The sequence below is a fragment of the Impatiens glandulifera genome, chromosome 2 (genome assembly GCF_907164915.1).
Source record: "Impatiens glandulifera chromosome 2, dImpGla2.1, whole genome shotgun sequence".
Classification (NCBI taxonomy): Eukaryota; Viridiplantae; Streptophyta; class Magnoliopsida; order Ericales; family Balsaminaceae; genus Impatiens; species Impatiens glandulifera.
The window spans coordinates 58,955,990-58,973,991 of record NC_061863.1 but is presented as its reverse complement, the minus strand read 5'-3'; the positions used below and the strand labels follow the sequence as shown (position 1 = coordinate 58,973,991).

At 28.8% G+C, this 18,002-nt stretch overlaps 3 protein-coding genes across 4 annotated transcripts; 2 read left to right on the top strand and 1 right to left on the bottom strand.

Moving 5' to 3' along the window:
- Nucleotides 1–9,470: 9,470 nt before the first annotated feature.
- On the top strand, nt 9,471–10,243 carry LOC124927932. The gene has a single exon (XM_047468445.1). It carries the CDS (start codon nt 9,520–9,522, stop codon nt 10,099–10,101), a length of 582 nt encoding a protein of 193 aa, XP_047324401.1. The 5' UTR covers nt 9,471–9,519; the 3' UTR covers nt 10,102–10,243.
- A 1,155-nt stretch (nt 10,244–11,398) lies between these two features.
- On the bottom strand, nt 11,399–12,282 carry LOC124926811 (40S ribosomal protein S27-2-like). The gene is made up of 4 exons (XM_047467119.1): nt 12,164–12,282; nt 11,973–12,074; nt 11,863–11,891; nt 11,399–11,781 (listed from the first exon to the last, which is right to left on the bottom strand). Exons 1-4 carry the CDS (start codon nt 12,164–12,166, stop codon nt 11,655–11,657), a joined length of 261 nt encoding a protein of 86 aa, XP_047323075.1. The 5' UTR covers nt 12,167–12,282; the 3' UTR covers nt 11,399–11,654.
- Nucleotides 12,283–12,962: 680 nt separating this feature from the next.
- On the top strand, nt 12,963–16,735 carry LOC124926335 (40S ribosomal protein S15a-5-like). 2 transcript variants are annotated; one of them, XM_047466538.1, is made up of 4 exons: nt 12,963–13,114; nt 14,574–14,750; nt 15,777–15,937; nt 16,366–16,735. In XM_047466538.1, exons 2-4 carry the CDS (start codon nt 14,618–14,620, stop codon nt 16,462–16,464), a joined length of 393 nt encoding a protein of 130 aa, XP_047322494.1. In that variant the 5' UTR covers nt 12,963–13,114; nt 14,574–14,617; the 3' UTR covers nt 16,465–16,735. The 2 variants fall into 2 exon arrangements, with proteins under 2 accessions (XP_047322494.1, XP_047322495.1); XM_047466539.1 differs by having other exon boundaries at nt 12,965–13,110.
- Nucleotides 16,736–18,002: the final 1,267 nt, after the last annotated feature.

The following is an 18,002-nucleotide window of genomic DNA, read 5'->3' as shown; positions in this document are numbered from 1 at the left end:
CCGACATACTTTACTGACTTTCGGTAACGAATATAAAAAACGTTATGATAATAACATTATGAATAATACGTTTCAGACGACTTCGATCATTGAAAATTCGAAATTTTTTCTAACTAGATAATTACAAAAAAATAATTTGGATTGTAACCCAAATATGCAGGTCTGTCATATCAGCAACATAAATCAAAACTTCTCAACAATTATATAAAGACTCAGTCATCACTCAACGAATCTCAGTAATACTTCACAAATGACTGCAAATACTAGTCACATCTCGACAATTCAAAAGCAAGTGTCTTGCAAATTCAACTTTTTCGTGACATATACGACTAACCATATTATAATATTTTTTTAAGCACATATCATCCGTAAAACTTCTACCGTGAATAACGCTTCATCCAAAGAACACGATCTTGGATGGAATATTTGACTCCCAAAAATTATATGAAATCATCTTATCAAACACCTTGTATCAATGTCTAACATTGAAACTATCACTAGTATAAAAATGATTTTTAACGAGACATAAACCCTCGGAGAAAGTCAAATGCTCTCGGTGATTGTTTTTCGCCGAGGGCGATAAATGCTCTGGGACAGTGTCAATGATAGTGTTGTCGGTGAAGAAAAAATAGATTTCATTGTGGCTCTCGGATATAATTATAATTGTTTTTTCCAAAGACAGAGCAAATGCTCTCGGAGATAATAAATTTTTCTAAAAATAATTATTTTGAAATCTCCATCTGGTTTCGCCCTCCTTCCCTCAGATCATTTTAATGCCAATCTCCATGAGGGTTTACATTAGGGTTTCCTCTCGTTTTTCTCATCCTCCTTTACAAGACTCGCCATCCCTCTTTCCTATCCACAACCTGCCGCTGCAATTTCAATTTCAAAATAAATCCAACAGAATCCGGCAAGAAAAATATTAAATCAAGCAAAGAATACGGATACACAAATAGAGAACATTACTTATCAGAACTCAACCTTGCTGAGCATCAAATTTGTAGATTCACATTAATTAACAGCGATTAAACAATCAAGTTGAAGAATTAAGCGCGCAACACAATCATAACATTTACGAGACTAACGTGGTCTTATTTATAGAATAGACACGGATGAATTAATGCACAAATAGTTGAACCTTGGAGCTTTGTACTTCGATGGGGAGAGAAAAAGAGCGGCTGGAGATGAACTGTATTCTCAGTGTCTCGGTCAGATCGATCGTGGTGGACTGATTTACAATTTAATGAAAAAGTCACAAATAAATCAGAGAAAAATCTCGCCATAAATCAACAACAACTTCTTACCACTTCGCGACTAGTTTTGGAAACATGAAAAATATGGATCTTCTACTTCTATAGATATGAATCTAGCGAGATCAAAGAGCCGCCAGAGAAAACAGCTTGGGATCTGCGCGATTTTGATGGTTGTTGCCGTAATGCTAAATGAACATCTAGTTTAGTGGCTTTGATTAAATCTGGTTGAACTTGGGAGAATGAAGAGAAAAAGAGAGAGTAAAAAGAAAGAAATGAAACGAAAAAGTTAGAAAGAGAATAAGAGAGGAAAAATTGAGACCGATCAGAAGCAAAATAATTTTTTTTTTACCGAGAGTAATCATCTCCTCTCGGTTATAATCATATTTTTACCGAGAGCACCCCTGGCCTTCGGTGATATTAATATCACTGAAAACATTGTTTTACTCTCGGCGATGATTCTCGGTAATTTTGTGCATTTTTTTACGAGTGTGTCTATATCTTACCGCATAATATTTTGTTCAAACGGGACACTTATTTGCGTCCAACTAAAAGTAACTCTATTAAGTGACGAAGTCTCCATAATATTTAATTTTTTCTATAACTAATTTGACACGTTTATAAAAAATCTTTTATAGACATTTTGAAAACGTATTTTTTTAAACTTAATATTTTATCGAGATTTATAAGTGATTTGAATGATTAAAAGAATGTGTAATATTAAAAAAAATATATGTATATTCTCTCAATAAATTCAATACTTGTTGAAGACTAATTTAATGTTATGTTTGTTGTTCTTCTCTCAACTATTCTTATTATAATACATGTTTTTGTATAATATTCTTATTATAATACATGTTTTGTATAATAGTAATTCTATTATACAAAAACATGTTAATAAGATTAGTCATCACCCAATGAACAATAAGAAATTAGATTTAATCTTTAAAATTATTAAGTACAATTATCATTAACTTGGATCTTCTTCCCGAATTCATTTTCGTTTGCATGATATAGAAAATGTCTATCATATGCTTTTAGTGTAGCTACTTTGTGTTTGTAATGACCAATCTTAAGCAAATAAAGTTTAGGAAATGTATGATAAAGTTAATTAGTTGAGACATTAACAAAGTGCTGATATATATGAAAAATAAAAATATCTAACCTATTCTTATTAGAAAGCCTATAATGTACTTGAGAAAATTTATTAAAAATAAAATCTTATTTCACCATTTTTATTTCTTTTAATTTCCTTTATGTGCAATCTTAATAGATAAATGACACTAGCTAGTATGAAGCCTAATATTCATGAGAAATTAAAATGAAGTATGCACATAAATATACATAATAAAATAAAATTAAGGATATACACTGCCACATTTATAAAATCACACACATATATATATATATATATATATATATATATATATATATATATATATTATGAGATCTATTGTTTCTTTTTTAAAGAATCTTTTTCATCCATGATAATATAAATGTTTAATGATTATATTGAAAATTCATTTAAAATAAAGATAAAATAAGTTAAAAAAGGAATTGTCAGTAAAATAAAATAAAATAACTTGTAGAATTTGTTACTTGTAGATTCCATCAATCACGACTCAACTCTTCTACAAGTGATGATGATGGTGAGTTTAACATAATAGAATCTTGATAAATCATTGAAGAATCTTCTACAAATAGCGTCGTCTACATCGTCTGGTTACTATTCATCCGTCGCATCATTTCAGGAAGATTGTTGTTTATAAAAAAGTTCTACAAAGATCGATTATGAATTAAAATTAATATTATACCAGCATGGTATATTAGGGATTAACTCTAATTTAAAAAATAGAAGCGAATTTCAGACAAAATAAAACTATATATATTTATATATACCTGCAGCATGAATGAGTCATTGTCCCTCTCCACGATTCTTTATATTGAAACAATTTGGGCAATACTTATTCTCTTGCTTTAGCTTCTCTTTGAAAAAGTCAATTTCCGACTTAAGCCTTTCATTTTCGGCTTTAAGTTTATCCCGTATAACTGGATAATCTTCTAACTATAATGATTCATTAAACCGTAACATAATTAATATGATTATATTCATTAAGTAATCGAAATAATTGAAAATGATACAGTTTAGAAGGAACATGTTACTTACATCGACAACATCCCTTTTATTTTCCTTTTATTTTGGAACCACAACTTGATTTGGTTTGCCGTCAGTCCAAGTTCAAGTTTGTTAGACAATTGATCGCATTCAATGTCAGTTGGATATTGATTTTTCTCAAAAGATCTAATCATATAAACATTAATCAATAAATTATAATTATTCTACATATAAATAAAGAAAATATACATATGATTTATTTACACACACATCTAATTATTATTATTAGATGTTACACCACTCTCTTAAATTTCAAAAATAATTAATCTACCTATAAAAAATTAACACACTTTTGATCAAAACAAAAGAATATTAATTTGTATAAACCAGGAAACATAAATAATTATTTTTTATTTTGATTTTTAAAATCTAAAAATATTTAGTTTCTAGATTTACAAAATTACTTAAAGATGAAAATAAATAAATCAAGATAATCAAAATCAAAAGTAAAATAAAAATATAAAAATAAGCATCATGAAAGAATCAAAGAGATTATTAAATGACAGCACATACTCGAAAACGTAAAATTTTCTTTTAGCTTTTAAATTTAGATCAAAGATAAAAAGATTTTAATGCAATTTGATATTTTTTGGGTAAATTCTTACTCATCAAGCTTTTGAGTATATGAAAATGATTGAGTTTCTTCTGATTCCACGTCGGATGATTGAGTATCCGATACTTCATCACTTTCACTTGAAGTATCCCAAACTCCATCACTTTCACTTGAATAATCCGAAACTTCATCACATTCACTTGGAGAAGACATATCTCTTTCTCAAACCTGTTATCAAAATATTTATGTAAAAAATAGAACTAAAAATTAAAATTGGAATTAAGATATAACATAAAAATTGAAAAAAACGGACAACTTTACAAATGAACTGGTTTAAAGTACTAATCCAGTTCAAGGGTAACTTTGAAAAATAATCAAATCAATGTCAAAGTATTACATATCTAAGGTTTTCTTCCATTAGTTTATTTAAATAAATTAAACAAGGACCATTTAAAAAAAATGTTTATTTAAATAAATTAATAATAAACAATCATATTTTCATCCATCAATCCATTAATTATATTATTGAATTCATCAACTAAAATATTTAAATACTTTTTATTTATAAAATATATAAATTTATTTTTTAATTATATAGAATAGCCTTTTTACCCAAAAAAAAAACCCTAATTATTTTACAAACTGCTGAATCCAAACAAGCACTAACATACAAGAAATCTGTAATATTTTCAGATCCGATCAATCATTGACCTCATAACACCAATCCGATCGACCCACATGCTGGAGAAATATGTGAACTTATTTCATAAGCCATGTACACATCAACCAATATTTACATAAAGAGATAGTTTGATAAAATTTGTTTGACTTAATTTATATAAAAACTAGTTTTTTTAAAAGTTTAATAACCATTTTACACTCTAAATAGATGAGATGAAAAAAAATTGAATAAAGAGTATTATTTTGATATTTTAATGGGTAAATTAATTGTTGTGATATATACAAAGTGAAATAAGAGAAAGTATTGGATTTTATTAAAATCTAAAAAAACCCAATATCAAAGAAAAAGAAGAAGAGAAATTCATATATAGGTAATTAAATCAAATCCAGTTCAAGAAACAAGTGGATCTACTTATAACATAATGATCTTGAAGATTTCTCAATGAGACAATCTAGATCTACATCTATATATAAACCCCCCAACAAACTATGAATACAACACTTTTAATTAACCCCAGTTATGTACGTGAAATTGTTTGAATAAGATTCATTCATAGTATAAAATAAAACAAAATGTAAGATATCAAAACCTAGATAATTGTAAGGAGAGAATCGAACTAAGTATCAGATTTGTACCTTGGGATCTTCGAACAGATAGAAGTGGTGTGGCTATGGTAGATGTTGGAGATCGATATTTATATATAAAGAGAGAGAAAGAGAGAGAGAGAGAGAGAGAGAGGCGCGGTATTTGAATAGGAAGACCTAGATTTTAGGGTTTTGAAGAGAGAAGAAATAGCGCTAGGTTTGCCCTAACCAAAGGCTGCGTCTCTTTGAGGCTGCGCGCGGGGTATGGCTAGCTATCTAATTTATATATTTTTTCTATTAAGAGAATTTATAATTAAAAATTTATATTTTCTATAGTAGTAAAAAAAATAAGAAATATTTGTAACAATACAATCACAACAAGGAGAAAATGAACTTTTGCAACAATGTTCACGAAGAAGAAGATGTGCTGACTATAAGTTTGGGGAATAAAAAATCATATAATATTGCATTAGCAAATGGGCAATGAAGAAATGTGTTTGAAACAGTATCCACAATTTGGACAAATTTTCTCATTAAGGATATTGAATTTGGCGTTTAGCGAGAAAACACGTGGAATAATACGTCAAATTTGAGTTAGTAATTTTGTGTGAATTTTGAGTTTCCAAAACAATATCGAGTTAATGAGGTAGCTAGTTAGAATTATGAACTTTGTTGATGAACGCATTTTTCGAGCTTATAATATATATACCTGATAAGGAATTCTCCAAATTAAACAATCATGGATTCCCGAGATTGTAACATGGATATCAATTCATAATAATTTCTGATAAATGGGTGGGAAAAGACTAAAGATCATTTAGAATTCAAACTAGAGTAGTTGAAGAAGAAATTATGAGATAGATAAAAAAAAAAAGTTTTTGTTCCTTGGAATAGTGGAGGGATGGAGGGATAGTAAAAAAAAATAATGAATCCATTTATATATTTATGAAAAAGGTTTGTATATATTAAAAATGATTTTTTTTTTTGTTTAAACACATAATAACAAATCATGACGTTAAAAAAACTAAGAAAAAAACGATAATCAATAAGTTATTGATCTCTCAAATCATTTCAAAAATGATTAACACCCAACAAACGTCATATTATGAATGATACGCATCACACGACTACGATAATTGAAAATTCGAAATTTTTTTCAACCTGATAATTATCAAAAAATAATTTGGATTGTAACCCAAATATGCCATATCAACATCATCATCCAAAGACTCATTCATCCCTCAATGAATCTCAGTAAATACTTCACAAAAGACTGTAAATATTAGTCACACCCCGACAATACAAAAACAAGTGAGTTGAAGATTCAACTTTTTTGTAACACATACAACTAACCATAATACAACATTTTTTCAAACACATATCATCCATAGGACTTCTACTGTGAATAACGCTTCATCCAAAGAATGAGATTTTGAATAGATTATTTGACTCCCAAATTTTCCCCCAAAAAAATATATGAAATCATCTAAGCGAACAACTTATAGCAATGTCTAACATTGAAACTATCTATATCTTGCCGCATAACGTTTTGTTCAGAAGGAGACACTTGTTTGTGTCCTACTAAAATTAAAACTCTATTATGTGATGAAGTCTCCATAATTTTTAATCATTTTCTATATCTAATTCGGCTAACGAAACCACTGGACCGTGAATTAAACATGTCATTAAATATGATATTTCTACATATAATAAAGAAAACAAGCTCATGGTATGTCGTAGCTAAACTTTTGACACTATATCAAATGATGTCTCAAAAACTAATCGAAAAATTATCTCCCACAATGAATCTAGACTGCTCACGAAATTTTTTCCACGTATAATAAATTTCCCTCCAAATGATACACACTGCTTGATAATTAGACATTTTGGTGAACCAATTAGACCAATCATGGCCATATTTACATATGATTATCAATGTCCAAAGACTATTCAGTTCCATTGCAAATCTACTACAACATTTTGATAGAAGAGTCTTATTAAAGAAAATAAGACCTCCTTGATCTTTAAAAGATTTAACATTATCCCAACTAACTAGATGACAAAACGATGAGTTAGAAGATCCTCATAAAATTTACACATTATTCTCTCCATATTCATCGTCACTCTCTTGGGGAGAATGAATAAATACATCAAATATGTGAGCATAGTAGACAACACACTAATGAGGATTAGCCGACCCCATTTCGAGATTTTAAGTATATTTTTTCATCTAGATAGTTACATTCCATTTTAGTGATAATCGGGTTCTAAAAGACCTTGTCACATAATTTAGCACTAGCATATCAAGATATGTTGACGGAAGACCACCAATTCTGAACCCTAATACATTGTCAACCTGATCTTTCTTCTATTCGAAACAAAATTTGAGAAAAAGATATATGACTTATTAAGTTTAACTCAAAAACCGAATCATGCACTGAATAACCATAAATTATCCTGAAGGTGTTTAAAATTGATGTATGTAGCCTAAACCATGTAGAGCATGTCATCAAATAAAACAAATGTGATATGACAAAATGATATGTTCTTGACCCATAATTCACTCCATGAGTCTAGAATTTTCTGCGAAAACCAACATTTTTCAGAGAGCTTTCATAACAATAACGAACAAAAAAAGAGAGAGTGAATCACCATGTCTGATCATTCTAGAGCTCTCGAAAAATATCTGAGAACTCTCATTAACAATGACAAAACTTAACCGTCGAGACGCAAAATCTAATACAATCAATCTATTTCACACTCATTTTCATTTTGTCGATTACATCAATCATAAACTCTCAATTATATGATTATACACTTTTTTGATGTTTAATTTGACAAAAGCACATTTTCATCTCTATTTCATTTTGTTCTAAAAATATCTGAATTTTTCATTGTTTAAGTTTGAAAATTTGAGTGATTATCTTAACATGCACGAACGTGATTAATAATAAAAGTTTAGGGCAAGATTTAGAAATGAATGTAAGGATTAAATATTTGTGTTTATATGGTTAATAAGTTTTTCAACTGGTCTTTATCTACTTGAATACTATGGACTCATTGTTTTGTGATTCGATTATAATTAACCGGAAAATTTTTGAATTGAGGAAGAAATTGAGAAAAAATTATTATTTATTCAACTATAACATGGCTATTATAGGTTAATTAACCTGAATAAAAATTGAAATGAGTTTTTTTTAAAGTTTAGATGCTTAAGTGAGAGGTAATGTGTTCAAAAGTGAGTTTTTATTATGCATCAGGTTATTTGGAGGGTCTTTTTATTGAGTTTTTCTTTTAATAAAATTTTGTTAGATGAAAAGTAGGTAATTTGAGATTTTAATTGGTTGAATTATTAAAATATTTATATGATTTAAAAATATTTGATTAATTGATTAATTTAGTTACAAAATAAAATAAGGTTATTAAAAAAATGTCCTTTTTAAATTATTTTGATATATTTAAATAATTCATAAATATGTAATATGTTAATTTATATAAAAAAACATTTAATAAATATACATATTATGAAACTAAATATTAAATAAAAAAAAGATTAAAATAATATATTAAAAAAATGAAAAATTATATAAAAAATTATATTTAATTAGATATTAATTAACATTTAAAAATTAATTAAATATATTTTAGATTTATTTAATACATAGAATAAAAATATTTACTCTAGGGAGGTAGTTTAAATAAAAAATAAAAAAAGATTAAAATAATATATTAAAAAAATGAAAAATAATATAACAAAATATATTTAATTAGATATTAATTAACATTTAAAAATTAATTAAATATATTTTAGATTTATTTAATACATAGAATAAAATCAGATATTATATACTTAAAATAAACAATCTAAAAATGATGTCAATTGATATAAAATTCAGAAAATAAATTTAAAATCAGTAAAATATTTACTCTAGGGAGGTAGTTTCTATATCTATGGATTTCTTCCTAATAATTATTTAGCAATAAAATCTATAGATTTAGAAAATTTGGTAACTTACTTTTGGCAAAAGAAAAATAGTAATTTATAAAATTTAGGATACAAGTTAATTTTATTTACTAAAACTTGTTTTAGTTTTATTTTTTTAATATTTTTTTAAAAAATAATCAATTTATTTGATGTCATAATTATTAGTTAAAAGTTTAAGTTATTAAATGGTTATTAATAAGTCAAAATATATTCTTATGTTTGTGTTTAACCCCTTAATTGGTCCATCTCATCCCTGACCCTACCCTCACCAGTTTCTCTCTCCTCTCTCATGTGTAAGTTGTGGTTTTGGTCCAAACCACCAAAAGCAAAAGGAGAAGAAGACGACGAAGAAGAGCGATTCAATCATCTACTCATTCCGCATGTTAACCGCCATGAAAGAAAAGACGATCTGGATCTGTTGGCTAAGATTCAAACGATTGCAATGAGTTTGATCGGTTGGATGAGGACTCGTCGTAGGCGATTGGTATTTCTGGCGCTCTGTTCTCCTTTTCTACTTTTCTTTGTTTTCGCCTTGTTTCCTGTTCTGTTCGCGGCTAGAGTCTTCTTCCGCCTATGTCGACGGCGGCGGCGAGAGGAAACAGAGGAGTTGCTGATATGGAGTGAGGGAGTAGATCTAGGCGGCGGAAACGATGAGTTGAGGTGCGATGAAGAGGAAGAAGAAGACGGATGCGATGGAAGCAGAGGCGAGATGAGATTTCTGTTGCAGAGATACCTAGAAGATCAATTGACGCTTGTGCTTGGATTTGTGTATAGTTATGGTGAAGAATTACATGAGGATATTAGGGCTTCTTTTGATGAGTCCTTGCCCCTTGGAAATTTTGTGTGTGTTAACATTGAATCTTCAACATAATAATCAATCAATCAATCAAAATTTGTGAATGAATTGTGATATCAAATTCTAGTTTGTTTATTGTAACTCTATGTATTTGATTTATATTTGTCAACTTGTTTATATTTTTGCTGCTTGTTTGTGCAACTCAAATTCATATTGATTTTAATTGTGATTAACTATGTCAAATTCTTGACTTTTCGTTCGATTGAATTGTGTTTATTTTTTTTTAATTGACCGGTAGTTATACAAATTTATTATCCATTTAGAGGTCTTTAATGAAAAATATATATTTTTTCTACATGAAATTTTAACTTGTTAATTAATATAATATTATTTTATTTAAAATTTATAAAAATATTAATGATTAAGATAGTCATTCTAGAGTTTACTTGTTAAACAATTCAAAATGTACAAAGTAAAAAGTTGTTTTAAAAATTATTAATTATACATAGTTAGTATTTTATATAAAATTAATTACAAAAATAATAAACAAATAACACTAAGAAAAATAAAATTATAATTAAAATAAGTAATAATGTTTTTTTTAATTAAATATTAATTTACTTGAGTTGATGTAAAACAAGAATTATTACAACCATGGAGTGATTATAGGCTTATCTTTTAAAAAAAATCACATATTTTGATGGAATGTTTTAAAAATTAAGATTTATATCAAGTTTTAAAAAATTATAAAACTTTTTTAGCAAATATTATTTTTAACATTAAAAAAACCAAACCAAATAAGAAAACTTGAAAAATATAGACAAAGCTATAATCACTTAAAAAGAAAAAAAATATATTTATAATTATTAAAAATTTGTAATAAGGACATAGCAAATTCCTATAAAATTCTTAACCATTAAAAGAAATAATTTATTATTTTCAACAATTATATACATTTTTTGAGTTAATATAGAAGAGTATATTTTGAATAATAAGCTAAATCTAAAAACAAGAAATTATAGAATGAGTACATATTCAAGGTGATTCATAAAAATCAACTTATAGATCAAAAGAAATTAAAGAACAAACACAAACTCAGTTTGTTTCATATCTATCCATACTTGCTAAACCCTAAGTAATAAACCAAGCCCAAACCCTATTTGTATTTTCAAAGAACTGTGTAGAATGCTTTGGACACTCCCAGATAAGAAACAGTCTTAAACTGCAGAATTGCTAACTAGGGTAGACCATCCAAATCTCATTTTGGTATAAACACCATCAAAAAACAAGGTTCAATTCAATCTTTGATCAAATGAACTCAATTTCATACAAAACTGAATAACTAGAACAGAGCCCATAACAAAAGATATTGTAAAGACTCAAAATTATAATATCAATGATATACCAGAGCAATTGTATGGGCATACAAAAGATGCATAAATCATAATAATATTAAAGGAAAAGAAAGGAAAATTTCATTGTTTGTGAAAGTTAAATAAGCAAAAAGATGCTAAAGATGAAGAAACACCACCCAGCTAAGGTAAACAAACAACAAAAGTCTGAAGAAACTCACTGACATAAAATGTAAAACTTGCCCATAACAAAATGTCGACCAATTTTCAGATCGATTAATCTCCCTTCCTTCTGAAAGAACAACCCTCAGTGAGCCTGGCTCGTCCTCCTGTAGGTTGGCACAAAACAGTCTGGCAGTTTCCACAAACCACCACGGTCTGGGAGTGACTAAAGACAGTAGTTCTACATTATAAACAGACAAAAATCAACACATGTTTTCAACAGATCTTCCTTAACAAACATTGAATAAAGTAATCAACTTACATATTGAAACAACCCTGACATTTCACATCCTACACAAAGGAACAAATCAATAAACGTTAATCAGAAACCGAGCATTCAAAAGAATCTGGAGAACGAACGAGAAAATTTACCATAAAGAAGGAATTCGGAGCCTGAACGAGACGCTTAAGCTTGTGCTTCTTCTTCTCCAATTCAACTGGAGGATTCAACAAATCAACATCATTCGGAAGAACCTAGAGAAACAGCAAATTACAGTTCAACTCCACGGATCAATAACAGAAACAGAAATCATTTTCGTATCTGTTAAAGAACAATAACTCACCATTCTGATCTATGTAGCGGTAAACAAACACAGAAGAATGCTTCCTGTTGATAGGCAGCAGGAGCACTAGAGATGAAGATGGCTAGGGTTTGCCCTTATAAATCGATGGTGGTGAATTTTGGGCCGTTGGATAAACTGAATAGATCGTGGCCATTGGATTCTATTGAATAAAATACGGGCTTGTAAGCCCTGGATCGCTTTTATATAAACTCGCCCCTTAAGTTTTACAGGCCCACCTTTATTTAGTAAAGGTTTAATTAATCCACAATATCTTTTAGTTGATTTAAAATTTTTATTAAATCTATAAATTATTATACAATATTTTTTAAATATATTAATATTACGATAAAATAAAATGATGAGTTTGTTCAAATTGAGTTTATTTGAAAACAAAGAGAGAAGAAAAGAATGAGTGTCGATGATTTTGAGAAGGTGATAATTATTTTTGATAAAAAAATTAAAAAGTATTAATGTATATAAATAAAATAAAAAATAATAATTTTAAATATAAAATATTTTATTATTTTAATTAATAATTTAAGTGATGTGATAGATTAAAGTAGTTAAATAATATTTAATTTTGTTTAAGTTATTTTAATAACCCAAATCAAACTACCAGGCCTAAAAGAAAAGAAAAATATACACATCACTCAAAAGAAATACATGAACTAGTTTAGGTTTAAAATTTAAAATGTGGAAAACAGAGAACAAAGTTTAGGATGGAAAATAGGCAAATGTGTAAAGTTTAAGGGCCAGTCTTGTTATATATTTTGTAAAAGAAATAGATGAATATTTTCCGAACTATCTCCATAGGAGAAGCAGGCCGCCGGAACTGTATCCCTTTGTAAGATCAAGCGATCACTGCGGCTTGACGCCGACGTGGTAATCTCAATCGCCATTTTCATCAGCTTCTGCAACCATCAGATTCTATTTCAGACTAAGTGTGTGTATGTATGTAGAAATCTCTCCTTCATCTGTTTCAGCTTTGGGCGTAAGTTTTGCAGTCAACAGCCCTAAAATCGACTTTTATGATGTTTTTCTGTTTATTTATCATGTTTATTTATGGTATTTTGGTACATTGAATTGTGAGACATACTGAACATCATCCTATATGTTGTATCTTACTTTCACCTGTGGTATATTTTTGGATGAAATGGTCAAGTTAGTGATGTATTTAATTTATACATAATAGAGTGATTTCGTCTTGAACTTGTTCATTTTAAATACTTGATGATCTAAACCTGTCTGGACTTAAATTTTTGGATATCCTGATGATGTTTTAACGCGTTTGATGTTCAATTTCTATGTGATTCAAATGGTTAATTTGTTGCATAGATTTTTAGCTCTGATGCAAACTCGTATTGTATTGAATTTGCTGCTTCATTAGAATTGACAGACATTTCATATTCCAAGCATGGGTTACTCTCCATTGCATTATAGTTTGATTTTGTTTTAAGTTTGATATGGGATAGCATATAATTGCACATTTCCAATGTTATATGATTTTAATTCCTCAAGATAAATGCTATTTGATTATTTGGTTTCACATTCAATCTCAAGTTCACTATAAATTTGGTAGATAGATTAACTTGATACCATTGATTTCCTTTATTTGCATTGAATTCAAATCGTTTGTGTTAGTGTATGCCAAAATGACCGTTGTGACCCTCCTTTTAGTTTCAATGATTCATTTGTCATTCTTTCTTTTTTCCATTTAGTACACTATAGATGTTTGAGATAGGATAGCTAGTGGAACTTAGAATTTGAACTTGCATGATGTCCCATTAAAACCGACTGAAAATGACCTAATTAGTTGCCAGTTTCTAGACTTTTGTCTGTTGAACCTGGTATGCAAGTTGCTCAATAACGTGTAGAGAGTGGATCCAAGTAAATGCTTGGAGTGTCAAGCTTCAAGCTTGTGAGAAGGACAAATGGAGTAGACAAATCCTTGATATTCATATTATTTGATGAGGATCACATGGATAATAATATATCTGCTACTTCATGAGGGGTATACTCATCAATTTGTCTTCCTATATCTACATCATTAGTTTATAAGCTCCCATAAAAGATATATTTGAAGCTTGAATTTTGGAGTAAAAAAAAACTAATATTAGTTAATAATTTTGGAAATTTTATACCCTTATTATATCCATGGATTTTGGCATATATATTCTCATAATGTCTCATTCTCAAATTTCTATATTTTGAGTAGCGTTTTCTTCCTGCATCTCTCATTATTGTATATTGAATTCTATTTTTTTTTATGGAAATGATTTGCGTTTTAATTCTTTAAGCTAAGCCAATGGTAAATAAAAGAGAAAATGAAGTGTTGTACATGATGTATCAGAAATAAATTTCAGTTTTCTCTAACTTATTGGCTTATTTTTTGGAACTACCCATTCTCCAGAGTGGACGACAATTCCTCCTAACTACTAGGTAAGTCAGTGAAAAATGGGGGGGAAAAGGATTTTGAATGAGGCTTTGAGGACTATTGTCAATGCTGAGAAAAGGGGCTTTGCTAGTGCTCAACTTCAACCTATCTCCAATGTCATGGTTTCTTACCTCAAAATCATGAAATTTCGAGGTAATAGCATATGTATCCGTTCACAGTGCATAATGCACAAATATGCAAATGAACATGGATGTGAATATATTCAAGAATAAATTATGGAATGTTTATACTGAATAACACTATTTGAAACCATAGTAGGAGTTGACTTCAGTTGAAATGTGTAACTGATCAGGATAATTGTTGATCTCTTTCTGATTTTTTTTTTCATACGGTTATATATTTTCTCTGTATTCATTTACAAGGTATTGTATTCTTGAAGTTTCTGTCCCTAATGCTAGCATTTGAGTTTCAGGCTAGAGATCTATTTGCAATATTTCATGGGTATTGAAGTGACTAGGTAGAGGAGTCTTTCTTCTTTTCAAAAAAGGAAATATGTAGTATAATTTCTGCAAAAGTTGGACTATTGGCATATAAACCTTGTGGTATTTTAGATATGATGATTGACTTATTTCTAACCCAAAGTGTGGTGTAATTGAATTTAATGCTGTATATATATGATTATTTAGCAAAGTGATAGATATCTTTATCAGAATGCTTAGGCAGTCCTAATCCTTTCTTTTTATAGTTATTGTTAACAATGTGTTACTTGAAATCTTAATTGATCAACTACAATTGGATAATTGTTTTTGCTCACACGTGTCATAGTTAACAACAACCAAATTATACAAAATTGTAGTTGAGGTGAAGAAGTTGGTTACATCGTAATAAAAGATGCAGTGATGAAAAGTTACATATTCATGTATAATTATGCAGCAATATTAAACTGCTTTACTACTTGACAATTTGGAGGGAACACAAATTAGAGCAAATTTTAGTGTCTTGCCTTCACTTAAAGACTATTGGTTATCCCCTCTTCTAGCCTAGTGACAAAAAGATGTGGATATCCCCAGCCTCTTTGAGGTCCTGGGTTCAAGCCCGTCAGGCTTGCGGGCTATGTGCTTAACCCACGAGGATTGGTCAGCAACAATATACATTAGAAAGATATCGACGTACCACTAACATGCTAAATCTTATGTTGTTGTTTTTATCTCATTTCAGGATATATTAAGGATTTCGAGGTAAATGATCCCGAGAGAGTTGGGAAAATATCTGTAGAACTGCAGGGTAGGGTAAGTGATTGTCGGGCTTTGACTTACAGACAATATTTAAAGGCCCAGCAAATCGAGGAGTACAGAATCCGAACACTTCCAAGTCGTCAGGTAAGTGTAATTATCTATATAGGAAAAAAGACTAATCTACCTTTTTGTATTATTTGATAACTAGGATTACCCTTGAATTTTTGCTGAAGAGGACATCACTCTCCTTGATCTCTAATGCTTTCCTACAATTAAGGCCTCTTTTTTGGTAGCCTTTATCCCATCACTTTTTAAATTATCAATTAAATACAAAAGATAGTTTAGTCATTTAACCCAAATAGCTGAAAATAATCCACTTTTTCATCAAGTTGCCACAGAAGCCTACAATTTCATCATCTAGACGCAGTAGAAGCTAAAATTGATGTTGATTATAAATAACTATTTGCAATTGACTTATCATCTAGACGCAGTAGAAGCTAAAATTGATGTTGATTATAAATAACTATTTGCAATTGATTTAATAATAATGGAAACCCTTTTCGACGATGCAGTGGGGGTATGTAGTAATTACCACGCCAAATGGAATTATGGATCATGAAGAGGCAATCCGACAAAATGTGGGTGGTCAGGTTCTGGGGTATTTCTATTGATGGATTTATTGAATGCAGGCAAAAACTTGAATAGTTAGAAATCTTTATCCTAGCCTGCCTGAGATCTTTTTACTTGAGGGAGGACATAAGATCTTTTTAGCCAGCCTCCTCCTTGGCCATTGTTATGGAAGATGATGATCATAATATTGAAATGTTTGTTTGATTCTGAGGCTGCTTTTCTTTGATTTTCTGTTGAAAAAAGCTGAATGCAGGAGATGCTACTCTAATTTTGTCCATTTTAATTATTCATGTTTTGTTTCTATTTATTCAACTCGTTAGGGTATTAGGGTAGATGAAGTTTGAATGATTTTCTCTCTTAGGTGATTCCTACTAGGCTATAAGTGATGTCGTTAGGGATGACAATTAAAACAAATTGCCAGATTGCAGCAGATTTTCCCGCTTTGACCGGGGATTGGAGAAAACCCGAAAGCCGGATCAGGGCGGGGTTTTGTCTGCCCCGAATACATAAGCTTACAATCTAGGTATTACGGATCATGCGAGCTACACTGAAAATTGGAAATACCTATATATTAAATTTAATGAATGACACCAATATTTATCTGTGTTTTGAATATATCAAATATTAATTTTTTATATAAATTATTATTTTATCACATAAGATTTCTTTTTATCTTAATCTAATTATTTTTATTTGGTATAAAAAATAATTTTTGAATTATAATTTGAAATTGTAATTTCTTAAAAAAAAGTTAAATAAATAAAAGATTGATCAAATAAAGAACAATTAAGGCATTCTTCTTTATTAATTATATTTAAATTATTAATTGAAATATCATCTTTTCTGTGAAACTTTTTTTTGTTTATTATATATTTATACTTCTCTTATTTTCTAAACTTTTTCTCTTATTATATATTTATACTTTGACCAACCAATAATGTTTAACCAACATTATTTATTTATATAAATTTGAGATTCAAATTTTGGTTTTGTGTAAAACTATAAAAGTGGAGTAACATAAATGGTTAGAATGTTAAACATATGATATGTAACTTGCAAATCAAACGTTGTTAGGTCGCTTTAGTTTTTGTTTGAAATGAAATTATCTTCTACTCCAGATTTCAGTGATTTCAAAGCGCTTCAAATTTTCTTTACGTTTACTAAAAAAAAAAAAATTGTGAGAATGGGTCAACCCTAAAAAATCTTTTGAAAAAATGTTAGCATGTTCATATTAGAGTATGTTTATAAAAGTCCCAAATTTTAAGGGTGCCATGATGATATATTTTCATGTGCCTTCAAATAAGAATTTTTCATGACTAAACATAATACCATAAATTACATATAAATTTAGATTTTAAATTTACTTCTCATTTAAAAATATTAAATTGAGTAATTGGTATGTAAAAACAATTAATAATTTTCAGTGCAATGAGCTTATTTGGGCTTTGGAATTAAAATGATAATATAAAAGATGTAAAATTTCCGGGAATTAAAATTTAGAAGAGGTAAAATTGAGTGTTTATAATAATTAAAATTAAACCCAAATCTAAGTGTGAATGTTAAAATTTTCACTATGTGT